At 43.7% G+C, this 21917-nt stretch overlaps 1 protein-coding gene across 1 annotated transcript; it reads right to left on the reverse strand.

Moving 5' to 3' along the window:
- Nucleotides 1-309: 309 nt before the first annotated feature.
- On the reverse strand, nucleotides 310-21370 carry LOC133340927 (ornithine decarboxylase-like). The gene is made up of 12 exons (XM_061549428.1): nucleotides 21200-21370; nucleotides 16823-16957; nucleotides 16159-16365; nucleotides 12944-13117; nucleotides 10755-10927; nucleotides 8287-8421; nucleotides 7712-7793; nucleotides 5450-5533; nucleotides 5141-5300; nucleotides 3675-3790; nucleotides 3196-3410; nucleotides 310-2116 (listed from the first exon to the last, which is right to left on the reverse strand). The coding sequence occupies exons 3-12, from the start codon at nucleotides 16261-16263 to the stop codon at nucleotides 1993-1995; spliced, it is 1368 nt and encodes a 455-aa protein (XP_061405412.1). The 5' UTR covers nucleotides 16264-16365; nucleotides 16823-16957; nucleotides 21200-21370; the 3' UTR covers nucleotides 310-1992.
- Nucleotides 21371-21917: the final 547 nt, after the last annotated feature.

The raw sequence follows: 21917 nt of genomic DNA on the forward strand, positions 1-21917 counted from the left end.
TTGTGAATGCTGTCGCAGGTCACACGCTTGGCTCAATGCTCCTTTTATGACTGTTCGTAAATTGCATGACCATCCCTTTCTGCGGTCAGTCTCTTAACGCATGAGGTATTGCAACTCTAATATTAGACTCCAAACGGATGCTTGTCTCACGTGGCAATAACGCAAATAGAATAAAAAGTAGGATGAAAACATGCTTGTTTTGACAATTGCAATTAACTTGTTGATATTTCAGGCTCACAGTGAGAAGTTGAGCGACTTTTATTATGAATTCACATTTGAGAAATGTAAACATAACATAAACAGCACAGGTTCTTAATTGAGGCCTTTATTAAAGCACTGGCTAAGACAACCTCATGGATCCACAGTGATAGGACAACACCACAAGGAAGTGGCAACCCTAACCCTATCGCACACCACGCTTAGTACAAAACTGTCTTAACTTCCAACACAAAAGGACTTTCACGGTAACCCATGTGGCTCTCTACATCCATTTATCACCGAACCTAAGACGCGAATTAAAATGCTTCACACAGAATAGTGCTTACACACACACTCAAGACTACAAGGGGTAAAATTTATAAATTATGATTCACTGTTTGTTTTATTCATAGTAAGGTGCACATTTTCTTAGAAGACAGATTGTAATGTCTCACATGAGCAACATACATTTTCAGGGCTTTTACAAAGTTCAACAGATAGGTCCTTATTTGTTCAAGAATGCTCAACGCGAGATGTTAAAGTGACATTTCATCCACATGTTATACTCGCATCCCAACAATTTGCTACGAACTCTCAAATATTATAAAGCCGCATCACCTTATTGCTGTTATACCAGCACATTTATGAGATTTACCTCAATTTGACCAAATTACACAACACACATTGAAGATTATTCAATGCACAAAGCTACAGAGCTAGACATGCGTGTTAATATCCATGAGTTGGCGAACGCATGACAAATGCTAAATACATTTTTTAAATCAAAATTTGGTGCTGCGTACAACTGTCAAAGAAATTAGAAAATTTTAAATTATTAAATACAAATTACCTTATTAATTTGTCAAAACTTGGCAGTTTGTGAGCTGAAGATTTTGCAGCTATATTTCAATTCATTGAACAATGGACCGATATTTCTTAAACTACATGTACATTCATGTACACGCTACAATATTTGATAAGTCAAATCGGGTGAGGGTCATATTTGAAACAAATGGAAATCTTACCCTGAGCAGCACAAATACGAACTCACAGGACAATTTATCCAGCGAACAAATGTGCTGCTAAAATTCCATTAAAGTTGTTTTCGAAATTCATCAAGTGGTACACATACAAGATGTGAAGTTATTTCATTGAACAAAAAGTGTGTATAAAACCGACAAAAGGCTAAATTTAGCAAAACTCAAAAAAAAAATTGTAAGTCTTGAACGTTGGTGGTTGTAGGTTACTGTGAAAATGTCCTACATTCTAGAATCTCTCTCTTTGGATCCATCTCTACCAGTCCTCCGCTGTGTTGCATGCTGCTGCTAATTGGATATTTTTCGTGCTAAATGTCAAGCTTGCAGGTTCGGCACACGTTTGAGCTCAGGTTTTGAATTGGGGCACTGTTCGAGACAGAAAAAACCTGAGAAAAAAAGTTAGACAAGGAAACAGCATAAGAAAACAAAGGAGCAGAATAGATACTTTAACAAAGATAAGCAGGGAATACGCAGGAAAAACTTGGTAAAGCTGAATGGAAGATGCAGAGGAAAGTGTTCAGAGAAGAGGGGACAACAGGATGGATGACAAAAATTACTTTAAATAAAAGTCACTGGTCCCAGGAAAGACAAAAAAACTGAAGAGCAAATGCGCGTGCGAACATGCAAGCTTGGAATGTGAGGGACTTTCACTGCTACTGAAACCTTGGATTGGCCTTGAATTGGGGGGATGGGTGGAAAGATTTTGCGTGGGGAAATATAGGAAGGTTGGATAGAAGAGTTGGGGGTGTGCGTGGGGTCAAGCATTGACTCCAGGCGGGAGGTGGGTGGGAGGCAGACCCAGCTTGTCTCCGCAAGAGGACTGCAGACAGGGGCCCAGCACGACTTCCTCCATCCCCGACAACAGCTCCTGCATCAGCAAACTGCATGGATGGAGTGGGAGGGGGGGGGGGGCAAATACATCAGCATGCTAAGGTGAGAATGTCAAAATAAATGTTCTGCATATATATCTGCAAAAATGCAGCTAACATGTTACTTATCCAACTCTGTGTCAATTCTTATGTTGTAGTTTTATTAAAGTCAAAGTTGAGTGCTCGATTAGTGCGAGGAAGTCAGGAGTCAGTGATGTATAGCTAATACTTTATGGGCATCACAGAATTCATGGCATAAGATGACCAAGGTGTCAGTGATTAAACGGATGCCTGCTGAAAAAGGACATCTGTACTATTCACTCCAATAAGCATCGTTTAACAAATGTGGTCATTTCATTTGGAAGCAAACACAATCTAACGCTTTAAAACCAATAAAAAGAATTAGTCAAAGTCAATGGCACTCATGAGACAAGATTAAAATAGAAAGGTCTGTAATAATTAAAACTACAATATAGAGGTGGGGCAGTCGTGCAGTGGTTATCGCAATGCGCTAATGAACTCGGCAATTTGAGCGATTCCCGGCCACGGCTAACACTAGATGGCAAACGATATCTGGACCGGTCCTCGGGCTCCCCAGCCCACCACCCCCAACCTGCACGAACCATCGTGGTGAGATATGGTCAAATCCCCATGACGAATATGACACGGGGAGTCCTTCATCCAACACTGTTTAACAAAGAGCATTAAGTTAATTTTTATACCTCAAACAAACACCTACACTAACATTTTTATTTTATTTTACTGGGTAAGGCCCACTGAGCTATATAGCTATTTTTCAGAAGCAACCTGGCCACAAATGACAGGGCAACGAAGTGGCTTATCATCACGTGTAAATTTAAAGCAGCAAAATATTTGGCTCATAAATAAAGAGGGAAAAACCAGAGGACCCGTAAAAAATCCACACGACCACGGGGAGAACATGCAAACTCCAAATGTACAGGAGTCAGGGTCGGGATCAAACTCCCAGAACTTCTGCATACCAGGGGAGGTAGTTGACATCTCGCCACCATGGCGCCCAACCTATCTGGAGCGGCAGCGAGATGTGAATAACAGCAGCATGGGGCACTCACCGGTCCTCGCTGCTCATGACATAGTGCACAATAGGCTTCTGGAATCCGTTGAAGGTCGAGGCAGCGGCCAGGGTGTAGGCTCCCATGTGCTGAAAGATTAACCAGTCTCCCAGGTGCAGCTCGGGGAGCAGGACGCACTCCAACACGCGGTCAAGTCCGTCGCAGGTGGGCCCCCACACAGATGTCTCGAACAGTGGCTCATCCGGATCCACTTTCTGCAGGTATACGGTCATAAACACAGACACAAAGTACGTGCAAACGCATGTGAATGCAGGCGCACAAACACTCACACTAAGTGTCAATAAGAGATGCAGTAATGCTACAAGCCAGATAATCCATCATTGACTTTGTTACTGTCACCTTTTACAAGTCAATGGAAATGTGCCGTGTCCTACATTCACAACCCGTTCATGTAATACACTGAAAATGGCCACAACCTAAGACGTAGAGATGAGGCTGGATTGCGGGATAACGCGTACCCGATGTGTGAGAGGCAAGACATTAGCGTGGTCGAAGAGGATGCAGTTGAAGGAGCCGTACACGCCGTCGTTGACATAGTACATGTACGCAGGTTGGTCATCTCTGCTCGCTTCCTCTGCAGACGCACAGTGCACCATCGCATAAACACACAGACACACCAGGGCTGTACAAGCTGTCCTACTGCAAAGGACAAACCGACTCGAGCTAATCTCAAGAGCTGTGAGGTTGGCGGTTCTGAGGTCGGCATGCAACCAACGGTTAACCCAAGCAGTGGTGGCTCGTGACATTTCCACTAGGTAGGGCTATTGAGTAACCTCTGAAAATATGGTGTTCTAATTAAAAAAACCTCGTCATATTATTGGCCTTCCTCTGCAAGTGATGTAACTGTTATATCTACCAACGGTAGGCATTTATAAACAATAAAAAACAAAGCTCTCAAATGCTGTCCCCATGACCCTCAAGTCCACACGACACAACCCCTTTGACACTGCCAAAAACCTCGAGCGTGTAGGTTGTGAGCTGCTATATTTGCAGTGCAACCTAGCGTTGTGACATGATAATTACAGCTATAGGCGCCTTTTTCACCACCCTGAATGGATCTCAAAAGGCGTGACTAAAATGCAACGCTAATCGCAATGAAGGGATATCTCTCACTGATGCCTTCACAGCCGCCCCGAGACATACCCGAGGCACAAATCAGACTGTGTTGCAACTTAAAGCGTTATCTTCATTAGGCAATTCACGTTGAATGAATGATTATATTTTTTTTAAACACAAAACTATTTATCGAAAAGTATTTTTATTACAAAAAATGTTTCATCTCCAGCTGCTTGGTGGGGCGGTGCCCCAACGCCCCTAGTGGACAAACAGTGCCTAAACCACGTTCTCTTAAGTGTTAGATGTGGAACTTGTTTTGCACCGTACGTAGCCAACCATGCTAAATCGGAGGTGCGGGGGAAAAGACTAAACACAAAAAGCAGTTCTGAAGAAATGAGTTTTCAATCTAAATTTAAAATGCATAGCTCCAATGGCTTCATAATATTGGAAGGAAGAGCATTCAAGACGGCCGCTGAAGCACAGCTGAAAGCACGCGATGCAGTGACCATCTTTTGTTCAATGGCTCGCCAATAACCGCTGCGAGGATGACCGAATTTGCGAGTTAATGGTCTTAGCCAGGGACACCAATGATTGCAAACACATACAAGAACACATAAAAAAATTCGGTTTTGCACTTAATTTTAAATGATATGCAGATGTGAATTAAAATATCGGTTTGACTATCTTGTAAAACTCATGACACAAATGCTGCCTTCTTACTGTATGAACAACGTTACTTGAAGGGATCTCACAAGGAGCTCTGAGTTCCGAAGGGATACTTGTATTATTTGCGCCTATGCCGATAGCATAATCGATATACAATTGGTGGCAGGTGATGGGGTGGTGGTTCATTTTCTGCAGATCGCACCATTGTCCAGGCTGTTTTGGACCACGGCCTTCTTGGCGATGATACCGACGGCGAGCATGAAGGCTGAGGCCACGTAAAAGCGCCCTGGTTCGGCAATCACGCGCACGCCACACTCGGCGGGGAAGTAGCGCTCCAGAGCCCCGTTCAGCACCCCTGCAATCTGCCAAATACAACGTTTTGAGACAAATGACATTCGTGGCATGGCACATACAACAAAAGCAATCGTGTGTCAATATAGACGATATGCACACCATGCAAATACAAACAACAATATGCATGTTTAATTCACCCATTAAGAAATGCACTAACCTCTTCAAATGTAACTTTTGCATCGGGAGAACCAGGGAAACCACCTCCGATGTCAAGGAGACTCAAGCAATATCCAAATTCCACCTGCAACACAAGTGCAAACAAGGAAATAATTTTGGTAAATGTATTGTTGCCATGTGATCTTATTCCAGTTGTAATGGGCTGCAACATTTGTGACATAAAGTCACAATTTGGACCTGCAATTTGCAAATTTGTTCAAAATCTTATTTTTCGTTGCTTGCACTGCAACAACACTGTGATTGAATGAAGGAGAAAAACATGAGTCATCACGGCAACATGAAAGTAAACATTAAATTTGGGAGAAAAAAACTGTAACGTGTTACTGCATGAGAGATTAGGGGTGCACTAAATCAGCCATTTATACTATACTAGCGGGAAGTACCCGGCGCGGCCCGGGGGAAAAATATATTTCAAAACTTCTCTTAAAAACATAACATATACATACACAAATACCAAGCTATTGTGAAAGCCCAGCGTGCCATTTGTCTGTCCATTTGTCTGTCAACAAAATTATAAGAGGCTTGCAGAAGTCCAAAAAGTTATAGAAAGTGGGAGGTAAATAGTTGACCTAAAAGGTTTCAGAAAATTGTCGACCACCCCCCCTCAAAAAATATTTTTACCCCCGCGTAGGCATATATACTTCCACACCCTGCATACAATAGAGTAGTATCTACCAACTCTACGGCAGTATCTACCGACTCTATAGTAGTATCTACTGACTATACTAGTATCCACTGACTCTACAGTAGTACCTACTGACTCTACAATAGTATCTGACTGTAGTAGTAGTATTTCCTGACCGTAGTAGACTCTATAGCAGTATCTGCTTACGATAGCAGTATCTACTGACTCTATAGTCGTATCTACCGACTCCGCAGCAGTATATACTGACTATAGTGGTATCTACTGACTGTAGTATTATCTACTGACTATTGCAGTATCTACCAACTCTACGGTAGTATCTACCAACTCTATAGTAGTATCCACTGACTGTATAGTAGTAACTACTAACTCTATAGTAGTATTTACTGACTGTAGTAGTATTTGACGGATGGGAAAAACAAATAGCAATGTTTCGTCCGGGGGCTTGTGTCGTATATGTGTAGTTTGATGCAATGTAAACCCAGCAGTTCGTCAGTTTAAAACATCACAAGGTGTGTCCACACACACAGACACAGAGACATACAGACAGAAATTACTTTTATAGGTAAGATTGCCACATATTAAACACCTAATTATGTATTCGGCCTCATTAAAAACTAAATAGTAAATTTTTAAATAGATGTTTTTAGGTTAGTGAATTTGCAAACGCCAACCATGAATTAAGACTAATATAGCTGGGCCGCAAATGCAGAAAACTGCTCCCTGACCTCTGACACCTCACTCACCGCCCTCTCTCACCCCCCACGTCCAAGTCAAACTGCGTGCGCTAATGGTGAGCAGGAGGGTCAGGTCTCACACCTTCCCATCTTCTCCTGTACTACAGTCACTAAACACAGACCAACGATTGGTTTTAACCCTTTCCCATTCCGATGACGAAAGTTTAAGTCAAACTACGCGTACTTTATCGGTACGTCTTCAGGTCAGAAGATGTTACCGAGGCTCCTACAAGGCCGTGCGGGAGGGACTACAAGGCCGTGCGGGAGGGAGTTTGGTAGTTTGGTGTCAGCTATCATAGATTGCGGTCATGTCGCTGCAGTTCTCTGCGGCGAGTACAATGTCTTTAAAAACAACGGCACTACGCCTCTAAAAAAAATTAACGCTAACCGCTTGCGCGTTCAGATATTCAGCGGTGAACGAGATCAACCCTGAAACTTGCAGACGTCTCAGAACGAGAAAGGTTTCATGGATCAGTATGGTGCAGCTGTTGTAAAACAGAAGCAATGAAGTTGCAATGCAATGTTGCGAAACATTTTAGGGATTGCAAGAAAATTTCAGCATTAGCTATACCTATACGGCTAGATAGGACCATCTTGGTGACAAGAAGAATAGACTAATAACAATGGGGAAATGCAAAATCAGCCAGATACAGTAAAGTATAGTCAAGGGTACAGATGGCATTAGAATCGATGGCACAGAACAAAAAACAGCACAAGACGGGGGCCACAGAAAAAAGATTGAAGGCATAGGCAGAACATGACGGATAGTATGGGACACCGATGAATACTACATCAAATGGACGACATGGTACAGCAGGGTAAGAACAGATGAAGGCGTGGGAGGAGGTGAAGCGATACTCACGGCCATGTCAAACACGCAGCGTGCATCTGCGATAGCCAGGGCAAAGGTCTCGGCTTCCATGCAGCCACTTCCCACATGAAAGCTGGTGAAACAGCACAAAACAGTACATTTCTATTTATAATACAGGTATGGAGCCAAGATGATTAGTGCTCCTTGTATAGTTTCTTCCCTGAGTATGGATTTGTTTTCTCTCAAGAAAATAGAACAATCAACAGTGTAGAAGTGATTCTCACAATTACCAATCCCTTGCAGGGCTTCATATGCACCAAGACATGGGTCTGTACTGTAACCTTCAAGTCTTTACTATGTCTCGACAGTTCTAGGTTAAGGTAAAGATGCAGACCTGCAATTACTTGCTCATGCCACTGCCGGCAGAATGGCCTCTTAAGAGAGGGAACTGGGTAATTTGGCAATTTTCCACAACCTGTCAGATGTCTTACATGAGGCGGGAACACCCACACTTCAACCCACCACACGCGACCTGTTGATCGACTCCTTGTGGTGTCCCGATTTATACTAAAGTCACAAGTCTAAACATACTACTTGATCTCACGCAAATAAAAACACGTCCCCACCTGACGCCGATGACATTGACCCCGAGTTGGCGTGCCCTCTCCAACAGGTGGCGGCAGCTCTTGAGGCTGGCTCCAAACTTCACGCTCAAGCGACAAACCGCCTTAGAATCGTCAGCCATGATTCGCAACACCAGCCTAAAGAGACGGCAACGGTGGGCAGGGTAAGAACTCCACAATGGGATTGTGCCACAAAACGCTGGAAGCTCATCAAGAAATAATTCATTATCACATAGGATTCAGCCCCGGTTTTAAATAATTAGAAGTTCTGCCAAATGAACTGCAATCTGGGCACGTAGTGCTCTATGGGTGTAAACTTGAAAAGGTTAAATTAACTCGAGTTTTATAATCACGGAAATCCAAAATCTGTATGCCGTTTTGTCCGAACCAGACAAAAAATTATTTTCACTGCATAATAGGTAAACAAAAGTAAACAAATTATTAATTATAAATACTTAATGAACACCATGCAGTATGCTCATAAGGATTAAAAATTGAACAAAGATGTGCAGAGCATTCATTAGAATGCCACACAAAAATGTTTCTGGTGTTTTGGTTGAGGACCAGGTCAAAGACTTTTCAAGGTTAATGTTTAATTCAACTTTAATTAACTATTCCTTAACAGTAAACACATTATTTTAACAGAATCCGAAGTTTATTTATCTTGAGTAAAGGCCACCTAGTGATATGGCTCTTTTTTTTCAGGCCCACTGGACCAGCAGACGAAAGCAGTGGCAGCTTCATAGCCACTAAGGCATGGGGTATTTCTCCAGTAACCTTCAGGTCTTTACCATGCCTTCACGGTCCTAGATTGAGATAAAGTTGCAAGCCACCGCTCTAACTTGCTCATGCAACTGCTGGCGGAATGACCTCTACTATTGTAAGACACTGTGTGCCCTCGCACAAATTCATGGAGACTCCAGGACGTTTGGGAAAACTGTGATGAATCTGAATCTCACTGGAATAAGCAGATTCATAAAAAAAAGTACAGGCTCAATTACAGTTCAACATAATGAACACACCTTTGAAATTTGAGCCGGTGAGAGAATATCACCGTTTGGGGAATGCCTTCATCCAACAGCAGATTGATTATGGCTGATGGTTACTTTGGAGATATTGTTGCAGAATGGAAGCAAGGAGGGACTCGTATAAAAGCAGTCTAAAATGTCCTTTCAGGACAACTTATTTGATACTTTGGTCTCGTACAATGGTGCACATGCCAAATAAGCCCCCCCTGTGCCAAAAACAAAGTTAATCACTTGCAAGTGTGTGTAGTCTTGTGTGAAAGGGCATGTCCAAGATGCCGATTCAAACCAGGACCTTGGCCTACAGTGGGTGTCAAAGCACTATACATAGATATATTTGTACATATGGCTTGTTTTTCATCCCTTATAGAGATAAGGAGTTGGACTCTCGTACTCCAAACGCAGCTGTCGTGTGAGTCTAGCATGATAAATCTCGCACAAGCCTTTGTGTAGTGTTTTTTTTAGTTAGTCAGTATTTTAACAAAAATGTAGGTACAGTTTTAGGCCAGTCGATGACAACTTGTGGAATTTTATTTCACCGACCCAAGCTCTTAGATTCCCTAACAAAAGTAGTTATTTAGTCCACTCTTGGTTATTAAATGTTGGTGTGAAGACTGCACAAACTCAAATTCCACACTTCCCGAACCATGCCTATAAAACGATACTCCGTTTATAACGATCGTACGTGCTGCCAACTAGCCAAACATCGTTCATTCTGCTCAGGACATTCAACTAGGGCTCACGTTTTGTGCCGTATGAAACCGATAGAGCAGCTTTACCAGAGTAAACTGTGGCATCGTCAAGAGAGTGAGCGAGCAAGAGTGGGTGAGTTTACTGCTGCAAACTAAGACAAGAAATGTCACGGGCTGACAATGCAGAGAATTGGGGTTATCAAAAAAAATCACCTCTACGACTGTTTAGGAGAAACGAGATAAGATCAAAAAAACCGTTTATCAGCAAAGTAGTATGGGACGGGTATTTTAACATGTCATAAACAGATTTTCACACACTGGGAGACCTGTACAAATACGAATTTACACATACGCGGCAATGCATTAATTTCGTCATCTTTTTTTTAAAGTCCCAATTCAAATTGTCATTAAACCTTGTTCAGAGAGAACACGACTAATTTAGTGAACCCTCTACAAGGTCAGCACATGCTTGTGATATATAACCAATTACCATGTTTGGTTTTCCTCGGTGCTCTCCAATAAATTACTAAACTATTATCTTAGTATGCATTTTCATTCAGGCTAGTTATTCTCATCATGGTCAGTACAGCTTTAATCTTTTCTATTTTTGGTGGGCAGTCAAAGTCATCATCATTCTCGATGATACTCCAACTAATGAGCATCGTTGACTAAAACAAAATAAAAACAAATCGTTGACGAATACTTTCACAAGTGTTTACAAAATTACCACTGGTTTTGTGCGCAGGGCTCCTACCGGGCATGAGGATGGTTGCGAGCCACCTTCTCCAGCTCCGCCTCGTTGTCGAAGGTCATGGTATGCACACCGTGGCGCGCCGCGTACTTGATATGGGACACCTGCTTGCACGGGTTGGCGTAGATGATGCGCTCCGCTGGGACGCCCAAGCCAAGCACTAGAGCCATCTCATTCTGTCACAAAGCACATTAATTTTCAGACTTTTAAACAAAACAAAGGTTTTCAGCAACACGACGGTATAATTTAAACAAAAAAAAAATTACATCCCATCCACCCAAGACTAAATTACCCGGAATACGTCCAATTCATGTCGGATCCCGGGAGCGAGGCAGGGTTGAGTCTGTATAGTGCTTATAGGGATGAGCACAATGCATTCACATGTATTGCATGCTATAGACCAGGGTTGGCCAACTAGCATCTCCCGAGCTGCATGCGGCTCTTTAACCCACCACATGCGGCTCTATTGAAGTGGCACCACGTAGGACGTATACAGTAAAAATTTGGATTGCGAGTAACTTGGTCTGCGAGTGTTTTGCAAGACGAGCAATTTTTTTTAAACAAATATTAATTTGATAAACGAGCGAGGTCTTGCAATACGAGTAGTACGTATACGCTTTGTCTGCCGAACGTCACGTGATCACAACTGATATACGAGTGCTTTGATATACGAGTCCTTTGGGTGACAAACACGCATTATGCTCGCAATCCAAGGTTTTACTGTACTATAACAGTAGCAAAGAACAATGAATGTCTCCCATGCTGCGTCTAAAACTGTCAATATATATACAATTGGATCCTTGCAGAACTCATGGGTACTTTTTGGCTCTTACAGGTTGGCCACCCCTGCAATTGACTGCTGGAGCGATATATAGGGTTGCACTGTACTTCTATGCTCCCACATCTAGGTCCGCTGCCTTCGCCAATCCATAATGAAACAGCATGAAGTATAGTTAAATAACCCACGTGACCCGCACAGCATAGGGAGGCCCTTGTCCAGCAGTGGATTGACAAAGGGCTGTATATGTACATGCTTGTTTAAAAGCTTTTACAACAACCCAGGTTGCCAATAATGTTACACAATCTTGAAAATAAGTAAACCAAAGATGGATAATTCTGGAAAAGCCCTGTACAAATGGCATGTGAAAACCATGAATGCTTAATTCATAAACACGCACACACACACACACACCAGCTCCAAAACTTACAAAAATAAATAAACTAAAATATATTCTCACAGACACAAGCGCACAACGTGAAAACACACGTCTACACAGACTCGCATGTTTTTACACAAACAAGCACACACGGGACAAGTAAACACGCACGCAAAGCAAATAAATTGGCGCAATGGAAATCGACACAGGGAAGATGAAAAAGAGTAAGGCCTAGGAGCAGATGGGAAGCCACAGCAGACAGACTTGGCACAACGGGATCTAACAACCACAACGGAGAACGACGAAGGATGGCAAGAGGTGGAGGGAACGTGTGTCAACAGCGTGTGGAAACGTGTAATACTGTCCCAATGATAATGTCAACACGCAACCAACCAACACAGCCCATCCTTTTTTACCTTGATTACCACAATGTTTGACACGATGCGATACGTTATATTTCATGAGATTATTACCACGATATCAGTTTCCCTTAACTTTGTAACTGTAAACCACATTTTGTAATTGTGCTTTTGTGCTTGGATGTACTTCAAATACAAAAAGATGATTTATACAAATTATTCCAAGTGTTATTCAATCAAAAAACTCTAATTATTACAATTTTACACTTATAACCTGCGTGCCATCAGAAACAGATCATGTTATATAACCGTTGTGCCATCAACTTGTCTCGGAATTCAATAAGGAAAAAGTTTCATTACTTTAACTATTCTGAAATGTATTCTTTCAAACTTTTGTCATGAAATAAAAGAGGAAAACATTTAACGATTAACAATAACCATGACGTAATATTTAGTAAAACGGACAATATGATTATCCTGGATATTATATTGTACGATGTCACAGTATCGTCATAGCATGGCCAAGGGGTAAAGTGGTCAGCAAAGCAGAGTAGGTCATTGTGTGCCGGTGTCATGGTCTATGGCTTGAAAAAGAAGCTCGTCAAATTGTTCTATTGTGAAACGAACTCCTACTGGGTTAAACAAGAGCAATATCGTGGCAACCCAAATTGTTTACCTTGCTTGCGCAGTCAAAACCAGCACCCATGGCAGCAAGCGCCCGCAGCACTGGCAGCTCATCGTTGCACTTGACGGTGTAGAAGGGGCTGACAAGAGGCAGGTGCTCAAGCCAGCGTGCGTGCTTCTGTACCACATCGCCAAGGTCCGCCACATAAAACGCATCCTTTTCATCCTTGGGGGTGTACACACACACACATAGGCACATCAATAAAACATTCACAAGCAACAAGTGTCTTACTTGCACAACCATGTACAGACAGGCAGATGCAGAGGCACGCAAATCACACGAGTTGCTTAAAGCATTAGGAGTGGAGCAATTCACGCCCCCCCCCCCCTTCTACGACTACGCCCCACTACGACAATTTGAAGAGTTGGCACAATTCCATTCCAGATTAGATCATTTTTTAACAACGGATGAATGTCAGCACATCTATTGGTAGCAATGGGAAATGAGAACCAATCACATGCCAAATACGAATTGAAAAATATTGCTTCTTACAGGTGCGCTTCTGTGCATGCACAGGCATAATAATCAATATCAACAATTTAATCTTTATTTTCCATTGTTCCACCCATAATAAGCACGGGTAAGTAGGGGTCGGCACGGTTTGGCTCAAACCACCAAACCGCGGTTTGAACCGAACCAAATCGGTTTGGTTTGGCTCTGTTTGAACTGGTTCGGTTTGGTTTGGGGCTACGAAAACCGACTCGGTTTGGCTCGGACAGGGTGGAACCGGCTCAAACTAGTTTGGTTGGTTGTAAAGGCCGAGTACAGCAATATCAAGGACATGATGACGGACATTCTCAACCAGCGCTACCCAGTGTTGACGACGGACGGCATTAACATCCTCTTTGACATGGTCTACGCGCCCAACGCTCACGACGGCGCCGCCTCCGAGGTCGACCGCTTCCTGCTTGAGCCGACTCAGGACCTGAGCATGGACGTCGTCGAGTGGTGGAAGCTGTACGGCGGCAAGTACCCGCGCCTGCGACGCGTGGCCCTCGACTATTTGCCTATCCCGGCGTCGTCCGTGCCCTCCGAGAGAGCAAACTCGGCCGCCAAGCGCTCCTTTCTCGACCGACCAAACCTGCACAAGTGCACGTTCAAGGCCGAGATGTGTGTGCGCTCGTGGGCGCGGATGTTGCCTAGTGTTGGGGTTTCACTGCCATTGAACTACCACACTGCGTTCAAGGACATTGGGCGTGCCAAGCTTGAGGAGATGGCTGTGGACGACATCGTCGTCCAGTACTTGCTAGTGAATCTCAATATGAAGAAAGCCTGCGTAGAAATTAGCGATTAATACACTTGATATTTGTATTGAATGCGAATATTGTTTGCCGCGCATCTTTTCGGTTCAAGCCAACTCAAGAGGTTTGGTTTAGCTTAGTTTGGTTTGGTTTTGGTTTGGTTTGGTTCAGTCGTCGCTGGTTTGGTTTGGTTTTCTCAATTTGAAACCAGTTTGAGTCGGTTCAAACCGTGCCGACCCCTACGGGTAAGTAAACACTAAAGCATGTAATCAGAGATGTGTGTGCTCAAAATGTTTGTGTTTTGGGGAGAAAGCAAGGGTAGGCATCTACCCATTTACATGAACCACTACCGCAGAGAAAAGGTTCACTACATTCAACAAAACGTACTAATGAATATATTTCAGCAATATTGAAGAGTTTTCCAAACTCTTTTCAGTGTTCATCTACTATGGTTTAAGTTTTTTATTTTACCACTCATCAGGTATGTGGAATGAGAATCGGTTTAATCGGCTTTTAAACAGTCTGGTAACGAGGAAAATGCATTGGGATACATGTGTAACGGGTTCCGGAGACACTTGTAGATGTAACTTCTTTATTACAATACAACACTCCAACAGTCCTGATACTCTGTTACAGCCTAGGTACACAGCCTAGCTACGCAGCCTAGATACTCTAGATACTCTACTCTGGCTACGCTCGCCCTCACAAGGTCGTAGCGTCGGGAGTTCCAGAGTCCCAGCGCTGGCTCTCACAGCATCCCAGGGTCTTCAGATGGCTGGTCGTGGGTCTTGCGTCTTGAGTTACAACTGGGCCCCGATCGTCCAGGGAGCTCTCCTTTTATGCCTGGTCCGACGAGGGGTGGGGCCGTGTGCGCCACCAGACATCCCACAGAGCACACACAGCCCCCCCCCCCCCCCCCCCGTTGGCGGCGCCAAAAAGGCTTAAGCGCCTGGGAACCCAACGCCTGGCGCCCAAAGGCTTAAAAGCGTCTGGACCCCCTGGGAACCCAGTGCCTGGCGCCCAGAGGCTTACGCGTCTGGACCCACCTGGGAACCCAGAGCCTACAGCAGCCCCTCCCTTCTTATGTCACTACACATGAATGGATGTGGAAAAATTATGTTATAAGGGAGGATATAATAAATTTTGCAATACGGACAGACCTGTCTCTGGACTTTTTCTGCTTAGTCTTGTAAAGTTTGGCCAATTAATTTCAAATTTCTGTTTTGCTCCACGTGGAAAGAAAACGGGGTACCAGGAGAAAAATTTACACATTAAGGGATAACACTTAAAGGTCTCTACAAAGGGGCTAATGAACCTACATGCCTGTACTGCAATTTATTGGTGTAACATCTGTGTGACCCACCAATCCTTTCCTCCAAAGCACTAGATCGCAGGCGTATAGAATCACATCCAATGTAAAAACATTGTAAGTATAAATGTGTATCTTTATACATGCGCCAATAACTTATTTTATATTTGTTAAATAGTGTTCAGTCAGTTACAACAGCTGCAAACATGACCTCATGAGCCATTTATTAACTGGATTACACCGGGCCACTATGTTCCGAGTATAATGGGCTTCAGAACAGTTTTCCCAAGAGCGATTTGATGGGATGCATACTTGGAATGGCAAGAGGCCGAAAAGGGAAAACATGGATCAAAGAACAAACACAAATTACAGACATTATGTTGACAACTCAGAAAAGCAAATGAGCTCGAGCTTGAAAACATCCCTCGGACTGGCTGACAGCAGTTGAGACTGGCGATGGAATGGCATCTAAAAGGGTAAAGCAACATACAAGAGGATGACCACTGCGGACAGCGGAATGATGAAATCGTTTCTTTTTCAGATGGATGGTAGCGGCAGCACTGGACCGCGAGAAATGGCAACAAGAGTGGAGAGGCCTTCATCTAACAGTGAAGTCGCAATGGATCATGACAAGTGGGTCTAGAATTCAGGCTTACTGAGAACACGAGGCCGCGGATGGTATCATCGAGGAAGTCACGGGTGCTGATCCCATCAGACAGGAGGGAGAAGTAGGGCATGTCTTGTTCCTTAAATCCTTTCATCTTTTCCAGTCGACGCAAATCCAAAACAACGTATTCGGGGAATGACGAAAATTTTGTCCAAGGTTTCAGTAGCAGTAGAAAGTCCGTTAGCTATGCAACAAACTGTGAAACAACCAAGTGAGAAAAAAGTTAAGTCATTTAATTCTCAAACAGTCATAAATCGTCATCAGGGTAATTGCACCCTAAAAAACATGTTCCAATTTAGCTAAGTAACTGTAACATTAGCCCATTGATCAATCAGTTAATATCATGCACCTACACTAAAGCAAGGTTGCAAGACAATGGGTACAAGGAAAGCTATTAATTCAAACCAAGCAAATATGAGCTTCAGATTTCATGTTGTCAGAATTTAAGGACAGTTCCAAATAACATTTAAAATTTCAATTGAGAAACTTTCAAAAAGGGATATACATGTAGAGTTTAATGTTTTACTAACTCTTTAAGAGTGACCCACTGTATTGCCTTATTTATCAGTTGAAGCTAACCGTGCTCTGTCTATAGAATATTTACCATCTTCTCTATGAACATGCACCCTCACTGTAACTCTTCAGGTACTCACGCGGAGCAGCTGGGAGGCGGATGGCCCCAACTATCAGCTGGGCTCCCAAGGCGGCTCTGCGTTGAAATCAAATTGCTCTTGGTAGAGCCGCCGTCCCTCTGGATAGATGTTGTATACCTTTTCCGTGTATACGCCCTGCAAAAACAACATCCAATTCAAAATGTGTCAACAGCAAAGAAGACGCCCTACAATGTCTTGCTTACGCCACGACTGGCAGAATGACTTCCACTCGAGGACGCTTTCGAGAGCCTTTATAAAATTTATTTGGTCTCCTCATTAACGCCAGTCAGATGCAATACCTACAATTTACCCTATCACACGGGAACTGCCGATCGACTATGATGCACCCAGTTGTACTGCTGAGTGCAAAGAGGCAGGGGCATTTAAGAAACTTGCACCATTATTGTTTTAACTGCCGTGCCAAGAGAAGGAACCAACGACCTCTGGGATCACAAGTCCAGTGTGATAACCAGGACAACTCGGCAGCTGCAAATGACAAAGTCGTACTTGCATTTGATTCCACAATGTTTCATGGTATCGAAAACAGACACCGACATGACGATTTGACAGCGAGCGTTGTCATGGACAGCCTGTGTATATAAATATTTGCATACATCAATGAAGAACTTTGCCAAGTATTTTAGAGTTTCCAAGTATTGTAGAGTTCATGGTATCTTAAAACTGTGGGGGGGACAATATATCCATCGTGTGCTGTTTAATGAAATGGTAATATGTTCCAAAGTTAACATTCACATTTACGAGAATACCAGGGTTAATAGCAAGCGCAAACCAGATTCAGATTTCACTTCCCATACATCCGTGTGACTCAAGTTCACAAAGATGACTGCTCTTATCGGCAGTGTAAAGTCACCAGTTAAGCAAGTGTTTCCTTTTGTGCCTTTTCAGAGCAACGCTTAACAAAGTTGGAGGCCGTTCTTCATACAGAGCAAAACTGGAGGCACGGTGGTGAAATTAATTTCCAGCTTCTTTAAAACACACGAATTCTTTACATAGTTTTGTGATATGACATGAAAAGGAAGTTTACAAATGGTTTTAAATGCATGAATGGCCACATAGTATGAATGGGACTTTGTGTGACAAAGCAGTGAAAAAAAGTGGTCATTCTGGTGACTGGGGAATGATATTTGCAAATTCTCAGGCTCAATGTACACGTAAGCAGAGCAAAGATTGCAGTACACAATGATCACTATTTTGCACGACACTGACTATGGTAGTATCGTCATTAGAAATGTCTGGGAATGTTTCACATTTTCAAAGCATATTCACCAATCTTCGCAATTCAAATACAAATCGAGGCTTTAAACGACTTTCGCACCTGACGATTGAAAAACGCCATAAGGTGCACCATGTTAAGTCACATGCACTGTTGTGTGAGGGGCACACTGTGGTACGTTGCTGTACAGTGGACGTGAAAGTAGCTGAATAACACGGGTTTAGGTCATTCGAGGTCACACAGTACAGTGGTGACCTTACACGCAGTGATGGACGAGCCAGTCGGCACAGTTGGCAACACTGCGCCTGAGCACCACGTGCCGCCTACTGGCTACATCACAGGACTAAAGCCGCATGGCAAACGGTCCAGCAAACAACACCAATTACAAATATATTATCATTGGTCAATCGCACTGCTGGTTGAAAGCATTCCCAAGCTACCGCCTGCCTCTCACAACCGCGCGATGCAATAATCCAGCGGGCACATAAGCACAAATGTATATTTCATCGCTTCTTGGCGAAGGTTCTATCGGCCACGTTCCATTCCTTGGCTCCCATTCCCATTATAATTCTTGACCATCATCCATACTTATTTTTTAGTGACGTGTCCTGCCCAAGCTCACGTACTGAACAGTTTGGATGACATTGTAGACGAATTAGTGTGTCAATTTGTCTTCTCGTTTTTTTTTTTATCCATGTCTGTATGAAAGGCAGCCACCACATCACCAAGACCCATGGGCAGACAGCCACCACACAATTAAACACAATTTTACATTAACTCACTGCTGCAGTAACTTTTAGTATTGGAAGATTTAATCTACAAACACGGGTTGCGGTGTCTTCGTTGGCACCTTCTCCCATTGACACTCCGTTTGCATTCAAAGCCATATACGACATTGAGTTCAAGCGAAACCGAGGAAATGTCACGAGGGGGCAGCTATGTCACCGAAAACACGTCACCGCACTAGGATACAGACACACAAACACAACAGTAACGTCATAACGCTGCTAAGCAGATGGGAAGAGTACAATTTAAGTCCCCGTAATGACGAAAATAACGCATTCGTTAATAACACTGCCTTGAGAAGGAAAACAATAAGCGACATTTTGGGCAACAGTCCTTCACTGCTCTGAGAGCTTTATAAGTGGAGTCCAGAATAGACCAACTACTTCACCCAGTTAACAGCAAACATAGCAGGGGGCAGTTATAATTACAATTACAGCAGCATTAATAGCCAAAATCACAATTACATTGACTGCAGTGCATTCCGAAATAATTACAACTGTAATTTACCACAGGTCCTGTCGCAACTACCAATATTAGTGAAATAAGTTCACACACCACTTGACGAAGGGAGTAAAACACTACCACATGATGCTCCAAAAGTTGCAGCTCAAACGTGTGTCCAGTCTCAATAAACGTACAGAAATCTTATATATAAATACATACCAGGTTATAACATGCACCACCTATTACTTTAAAATACAGGTGGGAGAGGTGCGTCTTATAACACGTTAAATATGGTAATTACAACTTTACATGTGATAATCATTTAACATCACCATCAAGAGTAATAGGTGCCAGATCTGGGTTCAATAATAATTACAATGAGCAGCAGCAACGTTAGCTGAAATTATAATTACACCATTATCGTAATTCATTAAAATTTGTATTTAAATTACCACAGGTGTGATTTATCAGCCACCGCAAAACTACAAGGCAACCACCACGTGGATTATAACCATCAATAACCAGGTCAAGTGACGCCCAAATCATCAGGTGCACCACCAACTTTTCCTTTTTACAATACAGGTGGGAGAGGTGCGTTGAATATGCTAACTGTACATGTGAATAACCATTCAACATCGCCATCAAGGGTAAAAACAGGTCTCAGCCAGATCTGGGTTCAATTAACATTACAATGAGCAGCAATGCGAGCCGAAATGAGGCGCACAACTTATCAACCACGACCGTATTATGCCATTCCCCCTGTCCCCCTTATGCAAGAGAAAACAAACATTAGATGACGCGTCTTATAATCCAGTGCATGCGACTTAAAAATGTAAAACTTGATTGACACCTGGTAAAAAGTTTAGGCTGCGTCTTTATCCTGAGGATACGGCACCATGACCAGTTGAACCGGAACCTCAACAATCATCAAGACAACGCCACCAACCAATTGTAAACGCAAACACCAAATATACAGCGTATGTTAACGCTTCTGCAAATCCACCGCTGGATGAGATACTCAACCACGCTGTGCGGGTCACGGGAAGATACATGGGCCATACTTCCCCATCACAGGTCAGTGCGTGTTTGGGAAGGGGGTGAGAACATTGAACTTCTTAAAACACCCACAACACTAATGGCCTTTTGGGGAACTCTCCTCTTACCGTACTTAAAAAAACACCAGATTCCTTCAAGGAAAAGAATCCGCTAGTAGTACATCAGCGGGTGAAGCAGATTAACCCCCCACCCCCCCAATCACCAGCGGGTGAACAAAAACCCACAATCCTTACACCAAACACCCGGCAAAAACCGAGAGATATTCACGGCCCCACGTGGCTGCCACTAGAAGTCGGGGCGAGCGGGGGGGGGGCCCGGGGGGGAGTTCCTATTGGTCGAGCCGATTGACAAAACCTCGCCTTTACACACAATTTGACATCCTCCCACCGTCTAGTGCACATACATTATCAACACGGCCGCTCGCATACGTAAACGACCTGGCCCGAGGGGAGCCCCACACACTTGCCCTGGGGTCGCACGGCGAGTCGAGAGGTGGAGAAGAACTCGCGACGCGGATGTCCGAAGCCGCTCGCGGCGTTCGTGGCGAGGGGACGCCGTGGATGCGGCCATCTTAACGTGGGGGGTGGTGGTGGAGGGTGGCAAGAGACAACTTCTCGTCTCCAACAACACCACCACCACCACCACCGCCGCCTTACAATACTAAAACGACGTACAAGGGAACAAACCACGGCCGTCCGATCACCCTCCGATGGCCGAGGCTCTCTTAACCGAGATGGGGGGAACGCGGCTCAAAAAATGAGAGAACGCAACGCAGCCATGTTATGTTCGAGCCGGCACGCACGCATCGGCGACGCGAGTCGGAAAAAAAAAAGATATATATAGACGAAGCCACTCACCAAATAAGACGTCCCTGGGCTTCTTTTAAATCGTCTTTTCTTTTTGGGCGGAATTTTTAAACGATGTGTGGGTAACCGCTAAAGAGAAACGGGCTGGCGCTCTTGGCCATATATGTTTAAGCGGAGCGGGAAGCGGCTGACTTGGGGCGGGTCACGCAATGAGTGGGGAACCCTCCGCGGCGCCGCCTTAAATAGCGACGCGTCACCGCCAGTGACGAGCGGGAAACGAATCCGCATAATGTAGTCCCCCCCCCCACTCTTTTGGCCCCGCCCAACCCAACACGTGCCATTAATTTATATTCTTAGGGTTTTTTCGGTAAAGTCACGTAGGTAAAACATCAAAATTAATAAAAAATAAAATAAAATAAAGATCACGACGTTTCGGAGGCAACACAAGTCTCCGTCATCAGGTGGGACCGTCACAGCCAGATCAGCTGCATCAAGTGAGGCAATGATTCAAGATGTAATCCCTTAAAAGCGAGTTGAGGGGGGAGGAGAGGGGGGGGGGGGAGCTCATCAGAATGTGGTAGCCCAGCGGTCGGGAACCTATGGCTCGCGAGCCATATATGGCTCTTCCAGTGACGGCATATGGCTCCCAGACAATTTTGAGTTGAAAAAATAAATAAAAATCAGTTTGGAACTGATTTTAAAATACTTGTGATGTTGCTTAATAATACTGTGTAATTTTAAAGTAAACAGAAATTAGTTTTGAAGATAA

The sequence above is a fragment of the Lethenteron reissneri genome, chromosome 10, assembly GCF_015708825.2.
Source record: "Lethenteron reissneri isolate LAM-NWPU_2019-01 chromosome 10, ASM1570882v1, whole genome shotgun sequence".
In the NCBI taxonomy this organism is placed as follows: domain Eukaryota; kingdom Metazoa; phylum Chordata; class Hyperoartia; order Petromyzontiformes; family Petromyzontidae; genus Lethenteron; species Lethenteron reissneri.

What these genes read in the sequence shown, in the direction of transcription:
- LOC133340927 (XM_061549428.1), bottom strand. Translation starts at nt 16,263, where the DNA reads ATGAAAGGATTTAAGGAACAAGACATGCCCTACTTCTCCCTCCTGTCT. An exon ending in GTTTTGACTGCGCAAGCAAG is followed by an intron (nt 10,928 to 12,943) that starts GTAAACAATTTG and finishes GCTTTGTGACAG; the next exon opens with AATGAGATGGCTCTAGTGCT. An exon ending in CAAAAGTTACATTTGAAGAG is followed by an intron (nt 5,301 to 5,449) that starts GTTAGTGCATTT and finishes TGTATTTGGCAG; the next exon opens with ATTGCAGGGGTGCTGAACGG.